Genomic DNA, 12,283 nt, shown 5'->3' on the forward strand with positions numbered 1-12,283 from the left:
GAAGCAAACGGAAAAATAAGGCCCTAAAACCCTGAGAAAACATATTTGATGAACAAGTTTAGGAAGCGAAGCATCTGCGGTGATTTAGCTAATAAGTCTCATTTCATTCCATGTATGCTTCGCCTGCTCAAAGCCTTCTGTTGTATAACACTTTCGTGACCTTTCATGCAACAACAGGCTAAAGTACCTCTTCCTATAAAGGATTGCATTTTCCTTATCAGGAAAAAAAAAAAAAAAAAAAAAGGCTCAGAGTCCATCCAGGGATTTTAACCCAGAACGAACACCTCAAGCTCACACAGTCAGCTTGAATTCCTGCCACCAACTAGAGCTTAGTGGAAGAAAAGTGGTTCTTTTCAATTTGGCTTATGGTTGGTTATGTTTTACGTTCCTTTTGTATTACTGGAGCTAAGTACCCTTGGAATTCATACCTATGGAAATAATGGAAAGGCGCTCTATTTTCATAGGCCCTGTTAATTTCCTTTAATATTTAGAAAATTCATTGAAAGATATCAAATACTTTAGTGTCTTTCAATGAGTTATTCTAAATATTCAGGCTTAGCTTCCTATGAACTGCCTGTTAAATTTTCCCTTCATGGTTTTTTACAGCTCTGTCTCCAAAAGGTAGTATGTTGACTAGTGGCTTTGTCATTAATAACCAAGGGACAATTTTATATTACAATACCTCATTGCCAACATGTATTTAATAAAACAGTTTTAAGTTTGCTGAACTCAGTGTTCATGATTAAAAGGTTTAAATAAAAGAGAGGCTCACAACAGGAAATATATTGTCACAAAGAATATTTATTCAAAAACCTTTTTTATCTTACTTGGTAATTTCTAAATTCCACTATCATTAATGTTACTAAATCATAGTTATTAAATTGATATGGCACTTGACTAATTTAAAATAATTGCACCTACAATTATTACAGTACATCTACTGACCCCACCCATAGGTCAATAGATGTAAACATACCCACACTGCAGATAAGAAAATGAAGGCAAAAAGAAAATGCACTTGCAAAGAAAATGATAGCATTCCAAGTTGTCTTTTGGAGGTGATGGATATGTTATTACCTTGATTGTGGTAAAGGTTTCACAGGTATGCACATGTCCAAACTTATCAAATTGCACACATTAAATATGTGCAGTGTTTTGCATATCAATTATACCTCATTATAGCTCTTAAAAAAAAATAGCCTGAGTTGTCTTCAGAGAACCAAAGGCAAATCCCTCCGACAAGGCAGAGATTAAGAAAGTACAATTTTTTTTCACCTTCTGTCCAGTTGTGCGCCTCTGTTTAGGGTCCTATAAACTGGCCAGAAGGAAAACAATGTTATTCCTACAACTATCAAGATTTGTAACACTCGATAGCATTCATCAATGAATGACCGTCTCACTGGAGTCCTTTTGATGCAAATGCATGTCCTAACCTCTTTCTTTCCACTCCTCTTGGCCAAAGGGGATGCAGTGGTGTTTTCTTCCTACTGGTATCCAAAAAGTTTCTTTTGTGTATCTCACAGCACCCAGACAACAACTCTGTAGATTGTCTATAAAAAGTCTTCTCTTTATTATCATTCAAGGCCTTGGCAGTCAGCCAAATTTCACTTGGAAGTTTTACTAGCATCTTCTGTGCTCCAATCAATTGCCTTATTTTCCTTTACAGCCTAAAGGGTCTAAGAGTTTATTTGGTAAATACCTATTGAGTGTCTTCCATGAGCCAGACACTGTTCTGGGTTCTGAGGCTAGTGTAGTAAACAGTAGAAAACAGTAAATCTCATGTAGCTTGTATTATAGTAGTGGAGGAAATCAACAAATAAACAAGCAGATTTATACATCAGGTAGAAATAGGTTGCAATGAAGCAAAATAAAGCTGAGTGAGGAGAAAGAAATTCATCTCTAACATCCCAGCAAGTCCCCAATTTCCCTTGCACTAATTAGAGTTACATTTCCCTTTTCCCAAGCATCTCTTCACTTAGATGTACTACTTATAACTTAAATACTACATTTCCAAAAGAAAGCCAAACACCAACTCCCTTTTGACATTTTTTTTTCTTTAAAAGCAGCAATATGCCCCTGGCAAACAAATTTCTGAGAATCAACTTTGAACCTTTTCTTTTCCTCCCTTTCCCCCATGTTCAAAAACTTGCCGTGAACTATGTTTTCTACCTCTTTGTCCATTCATCTCAAATTCATTGACATCTTTCCTTCCTCATTCTCCTAATTCTAATTCAGGCTTTTAGTAATTCCTGTCTGTCTTTCACATTTTCTGTTAAGCATTGAAGTTACACAGACAATATGCCAAGTCGCGTGAAAGAAAACATCTCTCATAACTTTAAAAAACATCGTTGTTATCAGTCATAGAAGATGGGGATGAGAATATAAATAATTTTCAGAAGAAAGGACTGCTTAAATACTTATTTGGTGTCCTGCATAAATTATCAGACATGAAGCACATGAACTAAATCTTGAAGGATGCTACCCTCTTAAAGATACATTACAAAAAAGCCCCGAAATACCACATTGGCAACTATCACTGGCAAATTCAGCAAAGGTAGTTTCTGATAAGTTATTGTTTACATCCAAATATTTCTACAGTATTAGATCAAAGAAGAATCTAATACTGTAGATCCTTACAGTATTAGATGGGAAGAACATAAAGAGCAAATTTTCTAGAAAGAACAGAGTAAAAGATGCTGGAGAACAAATAACAGAAGGAGGAATCTACAACCAATAAGGAAATCAAAGCAAGAACTTAAGACTTTTGTTAAATTAATAATTTAGAAAGAACATAAAAATGTGATTTGATGCTTTTGATCACTGTTGATAACGTTCCAAAAATGTACTAGAATGGCATCAGTCAAATGCAGAAATATCTTTTTCAATATACGTACAAAGGAAATAGAATACCTGGTTTCTACTCTCATCCTCAGATGTTGTGTGACTCAAGATAAAACTCTATAAATCTGTATTGATTTGTAAAATTAAGATAATTATTCCTACCAATCTCAAAGTAATTTTGTGAAGATAAATGATATCACTTGAAAGGGCTTCAGGAACTATTAAGTATTTTGTAATTTGGGGAATTTAATTTATTTTTAAGGATATAAGGAGATTCTTGATAGATAGAAGTTACTCTTTTCTAAATAATGCAGAGATAAGCTACGACCCAAACATCTAGCTGCCATCAAAACTACCTGGACAAAGATCTGTCAAATGTTTTATGTCCCTTATTACTCAGAGAAGTTTTAGAATATGCAATAGTCTCTTTAGAGCCTGAATAAATGTCATTATATAAAAGAAACTGAAAACAGAAAAAGGTGGTATTATGGGTATCTTAAAAATGTAAGCTAATCCCAGTAATTCAATTTTTGAGAAGGAAAAAATACCTCTACCTCTCTATCTACATGGCACCCCAAAAAGTTCCATATGTGGTTGAAGAACCCTTCCATAAAAGGTGAGAAGAATCAAGTCTCTCTTTGCTGACCCCCATAATCTTAACTGTAATGGTTGGTTTGATCCAGTTGATGCCTATTCTTCTCCCTGAGGTCTTTAGGAAGACATCCAAACAATTTCTGAGAAGAAGCGCACATGGAAATTGACTGTACACTGTCTCCTTGGCTGTGAACTCAAGCATGTAGGTAAAATAAACTACAGAAAATATGCCCTCTACTTCTGATTTAAATTTGAATGCCCCCTCATGAGTGAAATGGTAAAAATCCAGCCTGGTTACATTCAGAGCTGCTTCTTTTCTCATCTTGGTTCTGGGTCACCCTCTGTTGGAACTTCTTCCATACCCAGGCCATCAGCATGGTCCGAATAATTAGAATGATCACAGTCCTTCCATCAGAGCTTTAGTGCCGTCCTCCCTAATCTGAGGGTTGTAAGCCATCTCTCTCTACCTACACAGCATACAGATCATGGTTAATAAGAGCAAGCCCCAGGCCACTCAAGCTCCATTCGCATCACAGGCTCAGGACACCCTCATTTCCCTCCTGGCCTTTTCTTGTGTCTTTGGAAGGTCTACATGGCTTCTGACTCAAGCTTTGCTGTCCATTTTTGGTCCTAATTCTATCCATTGGACTTGAAGATTCATCTTGTTTTCTTCACATTATCCCTTGGTTCACCCAAAGATCTTTGGTTCAAATTATCATCTATTTTTTTTCTGCCATCCCTCCTAAATCCCTGTAATCAAGTTAATTAAATATTTCAAAACAAACACAATAATAATAACAACAGCAGCAGCAGCAATAAAAATACTAATAAACCTGAGTTTGACTTGGATCTCAATTTCAGTGGAGACCTTACTGTTTCTGTCTGCCCTGATCTTGATCTATTGTAACCCACTCTCCACCACCATGGTAGAGACCATCCTACTAAGAGGGAAGCTCAGAGCAGTGAAGCTCTAACTCGGTAAATACCTCTTAGAAAACTAGTCCTTAATTTAGTCTCATTGTCAACAAGAGCCCATCCAGATAAACAGGAATTTAGACACTATCTGCAACAAATCCCCAGTCTTAAACTACATATATATAATATATACATATATATATATATATATGTATATATTTGAGACGGAGTTTCCCTCCTGTCACCCAGCTGGAGTGCAATGGCATGATCCCTGATCATTGAAACTTCTGCCTCTGGTGTTCAAGCAATTCTCCTGAGCCTCCCGAGTAGCTGGGATTACAGACACGCACCACCATGCCCAGTTAATTTTTGTATTTTTAGTAGAGACGGGGTTTCACCATGTTGGCCAGGCTGGTCTTCAACTGCTGACCTTAGGTGACCCATCTGCCTCGGCCTCCCACGGTGCTGGGATTACAGGCGTGAGCCACGGCACCCAGCCAATAATTTTTTTAAGTGCAAACTTTAAATAGAGTCCCTGTGTAATTATTACACATTTCTTCTGGTACTGTTTATATTAGCTAAGGTACAATGTAGAAGACAAAAGAGGCAATGTAGAAGACAAAAGAGGATCACACTCTTTTGATCCATCTCCTGTAAAATACTTGCTATAGTTCTATAGTTGTCCCAAATTAAGAATTTTCTGTCTTCTCTTTCTGCTATGCTGCATGGCTTAGAATTATAAAGAAATTTTGAATTTTTTGAGGGGCTCTTAATTTTCTTCTTTTACACCATATGTCTCATCCAGGACTCTACACTCCCTATTTTATCCTCAAACCAATTATATGCGATAAATATGATAATTCCTATTTTAAGAGATGTTAAGTTGTTTATCCAAGGTCACATAGCTGGCAAAGGGAAAAGCAGAATTAAACCCTGGTCCTTCTAATATCAGGGTCTCTGTTTTTGTCATTATGCCATTCCACTTTGGATGAGAAGAGACATTCTGCCTTGGTAAAAGGGTTTCCCATGCAAAAAAGAAATGCAGTATCAAGCCATGAAAAGTCCTGGTGGAATCTTAAATGCATATTACTAGGTGAAAGAAGCCAGCCAGAAAGGGCTACATGCTATATGAGTCCAATGACATGACATTCTGTAGAAGGCAAAATTATAAAGACAGTAAAAAGATCAGTGATTGCCGGGGGTTGGGGGAGGAAAGGATGATTAGGAGGAGCACAGGGGAATTTTAGGGCAGCGAAACTGTTACAGTACTCTAATGGTAGATACATGTCACGCATTTATCAAAACCCATAGAATGTACAACACCAAGAATAAACATTAATGTAAACTATGGACTTTGGATGATGATGATGTGTCAATGTAGGTTCACTGATTGTAATAAATGTACCATTCTAGTGTAGGCTATTCATAGTGGAGGATGTTGTGTTTGTGTGGGGGCAGGAAATATACAGGAATTATCTGTACTTTCTGCTCCATTTTTCTGTGAACCTAAAACTGCTCTAAAAAAATAAGGTTTTTTTCTAAGAGAAAACAAAGGATTTACCCACTACACAGACATCACGGACTTTATGTTACTTTGCACCCTGCTCCAGTTTCTATCTGTAGCACCCCAAATATTAATAAGAGAATAACTAGAAAAAAGTAAGCCAATAGAAGGAGATGCTAGGAAAAAAGTAATGGGTGTCCTAGGGCATTCTGATTGTCTCTATTTGACTTTCTTTCTCCTTCCTCTTATCTTGTTGGCCTTGTGTTCTTTTGTTTCTTTTATCCCCACTCTAAAACCTCTTTATTCACAAATGAAAAAGAAAAAACAAAAACTAAACTTTTTCACAGTACTTTTAGAATTGACTGTTCCAGTTACCATTGCTGCCAAACTTAGTGGTATAAAGCAACCATTTATTATGCTCATAGGTTCTGTGGGTTAATAACTCAGACAGGCACAGAGGGGATGGCTTGCCTCTGTTCTCTGATGTCAGAAACCTGAGCTGAAAAGATTCCAAGACTGAGCTGACTCAACAGTGAGGGTCTAGAATCATTTAAGGGACACTTGTTTGACCCACAGCCCACAGGCTACATGCAGCCCAGGACAGCTTTGAATACATCCTAAAACAAATTTGTAAATTTTCTTAAAACATTATGAGATTTTTTGGCTCACCAGCTATCGTTAGTATCAGTGTATTTTATGTGTGACCCAAGACAATTCTTCTTCTTCTAATGTGGCCCAGGGAAGCCAAAAGCCTGGACACCCCTGATTGAAAGGTATTTTATTTCCCACACCTGGATTTGGATGCTGGCTATCAGCTGATACATTAGTTATACTGTTACTGAAACACTTATCCATTGGTCCTTCATTGATCTCTCCATGCGGGCTAGCTTGGGCTTCCTTGTGGCATCATGGCTGTGTTCCAAGAGAGAACATCCCAAAAGAGCAAGATAAAAGTGCATGACACTTTTATGGTCTGACCTTAGAAGCCCCATAGTGTCATTTATAGCATAGTCAAAGCTGCCAGAAATGTCTGCCCACGTTCAAGAGGAAGAGACATACTCAAACCATTGTATGGGAGGAATGTCAAAGTCACATTGTAAAAACATGTAAAATAGGAGATACTCTTACCGCCATTTTGGAAAATATAATCTGCCACAGTAACTCTTATTATATCTTATTGTATCTTACATTGCCAAGTATGTATTGAATTTGAATATTTGGTTAGACTGTTCCACATGTTTACCTCTGATTGTTTAAGATGGTAAACCACATTTGGCAGGGACAGCAATGTTGAGTTAATTTACATGACCTCCACCATAGTACCTTGTGCTTGATAACCATAACATGTAATATTATTACTAGTGCTGCAATTGCTGATAGATACATGCACTTGAGTGGTCATTATTTATATTTATATGCTGTAACATTTTGTAGCATGTCACAGAAAATCTACACTAACCAAAAAGGCATATAGCATCTCTATTGTGTAGATGAATTCTATTACTCCAATTAGGTCTTGGTTGTTTGAAAATAGTACATCATTTTTTCTACCAAGTGAATAGATTCTTGTAAGGCAATAATGGAATCTTACAATGAGCAGTGGGGGAGGGGGGCAGCGGAATCACTACCTTGAAGGAACTATCATTTCTTCCATTTCTTTTTTCTTCACAATTACTTTTAGAAGTTTAATAGATTATTACTAATAAAAGGTTTATTAGTAATCTGTGTGGGGCCTTGATCATGGAAGTATATCTCTTCTGAAAAGCTAATTAATGAATTGTCCCTTTTCAGTTGATTTCATAGGTGGCTTTGACTCTTATGGCTATCAAGGGCCTCAGAAGACATCTCATTTACAACTACAGCCTATGTACATGTAAGTATTTTACTTGGAAGGTACTCTTCTGGGGTACTAAAGATAATCAAGTAACTGTATCACGATACAAAATCGATGGCATGCAGCTTTTGTTCAGTTATATTTTTCCAGTATTTTTTCTATTAATATTGTCTTGGCTGGGATAATTTTAATAACATTTTTCCATGAATTTTTCTTATTTGACTTATAAGAAATGCCATTTCTAAAGTTACCTTTAGTCTTACATAAGTATCACCTACATGGCTCAAAAGCCTATGTTAATTATCTACCACTTCTTTGAGTTGCCAAAAAGTTGTATTTTTTGAAAATGATATAATGTAGGCAGTTATATATAATTATATATAAACCATATGTTCTGGTTTCAGTTTACAGTGGTTGTCCTGGCATAATTATTACTCTCAAAAGAGTTCTCATTTAGATGATAAATAATAGGTTCACCCTAGTTGTATGTAGTGTTAAGAAAATAAAAAACTGAGTAATACACTTTCTCTATCATTTTTCTGATGTAAAAGTGAAAATGAACTGGAACATTAACACTGAAATTTATCGAACCCTTAACTCTAGCACTCAGGAGGGCAGACATACAATCAGAGCCTGATTTTTATATCTGTGTTTAGGCAAATTCCCTTGGATAACAACTGATAACAAATTCTATATATCAGCATCAAGTGATATGCTGAATTGCAAGCGAAGATCAAAATAGAAAGTAAGATTCCAATTCATTTTAAAATGTGAACTTCTCTTTGAAGATATGTGTTTGTTGTCGTTGTCCTCCACCATTGAATCATTTTACCTTTTAATATCTTTAGTGTGTAGGATAATAAATGGAGTTTGGGAGTAAGTATTGCTCCTCCAAAGAAATTAATCTTTAAACATCCCCTTTTTAAGCTTCTCTTTAAAAAAAGAATAATCTTGCACCGTGCCTGCCTTTTTCTTTGTGTCACTTGTAGTTCTCTGAAATCATTTGCTAATAGCACCCATAAAACAGACTTTAGCAGTTCAGAAATCAACCAGTATGTTGCTTCATTCAAAGCATTGCTTCTGTAAACACTGTATTACACATTTCCTCTTTTACATCCTCACAACCACTGCACTAATTCATGCAAGTATGACCTGTTAAGTTTTTCCGTCTCTTCCTTATTTCAGAACCTCCATTGTATCCTCCATATGGCTGCCAAATTAATCTTCCTAAAGTACTGCGCTGATGATTTCACTTCCCTACTTCAAAGCTATCAAGGAGTCCCTATTACCTACTCTTGAAACAGTATCTCTTCTCTTCAACTCTTAATAATGTTTGAGTCCCAACCATATGCAGATGACACTGGAGATATTAGGAAAATGTAGTAATGAATAAGAACTAGCCCTGTCCCCCTGAAGCTTATAATCTATTGAGAGCATAAACAGTCTGATAGCTCCCCTTAGCCATTTTTTCTTGCCTTATCCAAATATGATATGTATTTTTCCAATTCATGCTGTTCTCTTGACAACAAACATCATCTTTTTTCCAAATTCCACTCTTTGAAACCCCACTATCCTTTGAATTTTCTTAAGATATATTCCTTTATGAAACATTTGTTAATCTTTTCTCCTCTAATATTTCTTTCCTTTCTTTCCCCATGTACTACAGTTGTTTGCTATGCATGCCATACCTTCCCTATCCCCCCAGAAAGATTCTTGATAGCTACAACAACAAAACATGATCAATCCTTCACACTCTTTACCATTCTTCTCAATATTTTATGTAACATTCTATAAAGTGTTCTATTTAAAAAGGCAATCAGGACTAGTGGTTAAGACGACCTACTGAAGGCATACTGTCTGAGATTAAATTCCCTCCAACCGTGGGCATGTAACTTTGTTTGAATAACTCTATTTAATTTTACCAAGCCTAAGTTTCCTCACCTGCAAAATAGAGATCGCATACAGACTTTATCTGATTGCTCTGAAATTATATGAAACAATATATATAAAGCACATGAAACGTAGGACATGTCACATAGTAAGTGCTTAATAAACATAATTCATTTGTGGTGGAATAATGCTTATGTTAATCAACGTCACTCATGAAAGGCTGTATCAAGTCAGAAGTAACATACACTGCAAGTCATTCCTAAAAGATCTCCTCTGTGAATGGTATATTATATATAACAGTGGTCCCCTGGGCCGTGAATAGTCCTGGCCCATGGTCTGTTAGGAGCTGAGCACAGAGCAGGAGGTGAGCAGCAGGTGAGGGAACATTACTGCCTAAGCTCTGCCTCCTGTCTGATAAGCAGCAGCATTAGATTCTCATAGCAGTGTGAACCTTATTGTGAACTGCATGTGTGAGGGATCTAGGTTTTGTGATTCTTATGAGAATCTAATGCCTGATGATCTGAGGTGGAACAGTTTCATCCTGAAACCATTCCCCCCAACCCTGGTCTATGGGAAAATTGTCTTCCACAAAACCAGTCTCTGGTACCAAAAAGGTTGAGGGCTGCTGACATATAACATCAGCTCAAGTAACATGTAATACTATATTTATGCTCAAGAGTAGAATATGGCTAGGCACGGTGATTCATGCCTGTAATCCTAGCACTTTGGGAGGCCGAGACAGGTGGATCACCTGAGGTCAGGAGTTCGAGACCAGCCTGGCCAACATGGCAAAACTCCATCTCTACTAAAAATACAAAAATTAGCCAGGCATGGTGGTGCACACCTGTAATCCCAGTTACTCGGGAGGCTGAGGCAGGAGAATCTCTGGAACCTGGGAGGCGGAGGTTGCAGTGAGCAAAGATCGTGCCACTGCACTCCAGCCTGGGTAACAAAGTGAGGCTCTGTCTCAAAAAAAAAAAAAGGAGAATAAAATATCTACAAGGTTTGTAATTGCTTGCTACTAATAATATTACATAATATTTTACTGTATTGGCCAATATGAGTGACCAATAAATATGATCAAGCTGTAATAAATTAGAGGTAATCTCTCATCTAAAGATAAATATGAGAATGCTAATTATATACAGTTTAATATATTAAATTCAAATCAAGCATTTATAATTCTAATGGGCTTTAAAGAAGAGACTCTACAAAGATAGATATCTTTGTCCAGAATTAAATTGCATAAGGACAAAACTTATGATTTTGTTAAACAGAGCACTTTAAATGCCAACTAAAAGTTATAAAAAATATATTGTTTTCCTCTTTACTGCATGAGAGTGGTAAAATTGTATCAGAGCTTTCAAGTCTCACTGGTCATGAAATAAGTAAATGTTTAATGGAATTCAAATTTAGGAAGTTATGTATACTTCAGGTACATTTAAAAATTACTAGTCAAAATACTCCAATCATTCCTTCCACAAAACATCCCATAGGACACCTCGGATCCTAGAACAGTAAGGTTTTATTTTACAGATGAGGAAACTCAACCCAAAAAAGGAAAACAAAAGTCACACAACTTGTTACTGGTGCAGCCATGATTATCAACGGGTTTTCCTGACCCCTTCAGTTAGTGTTCTTTCCAAATTCTTAGACAGACTGTGAGTTTGACCTGGTATTACATTCTGATTTTTAATTTGCTTGTTTGTATTCTTAACACTAACTTAGCTGCCACATTTCCATACACGGCTGTGCCTCTCTCCCTTTTCTGCATTCTGTTTATTTCTTTTTTATTTTACATTACGCACTGTTAAATGAAGGGCCTTTTCAACTTCATAGCCCACAAGACCAATCATCTGAGAGCCACTGCTTATTCAAATCTAGTGAAAAACCAAAACTGACACACCTATAAACCTCATCCCCTACTGAGAGGCAGAGAACTTAGCATCTCCTATGTCTTTATCATTTAGAGTGTACCTTCTGTCAACCTGCCATAAATATGTCTTGTAAAGTAAGAGTAATTTAACTTCAGGGGCCAGTCCAAACACCCTAAAAATATTATATAGCAAATGGAAACACAAGCTCTTCCTTGGAAGGAAAACAAATGTTGAAAAGCAATAGGCACTTTTAGCTGTGGGGCTCCCACTGTTCCCAGCAAATCTTCTGTGGCCAAGATCCTGGACAAAGCTTTGAAAACACTGCTGTAACTGACCTACAGTCACAGCTGTGTTTCAGTTCCTGCAAACAATGAATAGACAGTCCTCTTAAGTTGGGTGACTGTTCTTGGTTTGTAATTTTTCAGATGATGTATAACTAACCTAAAAAGGAAAGATTTTAATTATATTTTTCTTACAGTCTGGTACATGTTGTTGAAACAAATCAATAACAACAAAGTTGCTGCACAAAAAAAATCCCATGTCTGCGTGCTCCAGCCCCGGCAACAGATCTAGACTTTGTCTTAAAAAAAAAAAAAAATCCCGTGTCTACAGCTTAAGTTTTTAACAAAATAGCTGCTTTGACTACCAGAGACCTATGTGACTGTCAGAGCAAGTAGAGATCTGATTGGGCTTCCAGCAATATAAGAATATCCTATAATATATCACACAACATTTGAAAACATTGCATTCTTTTTGGCAGCCTAATTGTACAGAAGTACATATTCATTTCACTTGTCCCTGGAAATAGATTCTAAATGACCAAAACTG

At 36.6% G+C, this 12,283-nt stretch overlaps 1 protein-coding gene and 1 long non-coding RNA gene across 11 annotated transcripts in view; one reads left to right on the forward strand and one right to left on the reverse strand.

The window, feature by feature from the left end:
- The window catches only part of NKAIN2 (sodium/potassium transporting ATPase interacting 2), a 1,022,574-nt gene that overhangs the window by 1,007,675 nt on the left and 2,616 nt on the right, over positions 1 to 12,283 (forward strand). For 3 of the 6 annotated variants that reach the window (XM_063813414.1, XM_001152524.6, XM_054686921.2), the window contains one exon: positions 7,646 to 7,727. In XM_063813414.1, the coding sequence (XP_063669484.1) occupies positions 7,646 to 7,727 (82 nt within the window). Of the gene's footprint in view, positions 1 to 3,556; positions 3,638 to 7,645; positions 7,730 to 8,344; positions 8,434 to 12,283 lie in introns of those variants that run through there. The other 3 variants (XR_008548836.2, XR_008548835.1, XR_008548837.1) reach the window with 2 other exon arrangements.
- Positions 1 to 12,283, reverse strand: part of LOC104006968 (uncharacterized) — a 314,849-nt gene that overhangs the window by 163,499 nt on the left and 139,067 nt on the right. The window lies entirely within an intron of this gene.

This window comes from Pan troglodytes, chromosome 5 (genome assembly GCF_028858775.2).
Source record: "Pan troglodytes isolate AG18354 chromosome 5, NHGRI_mPanTro3-v2.0_pri, whole genome shotgun sequence".
Classification (NCBI taxonomy): Eukaryota; Metazoa; Chordata; class Mammalia; order Primates; family Hominidae; genus Pan; species Pan troglodytes.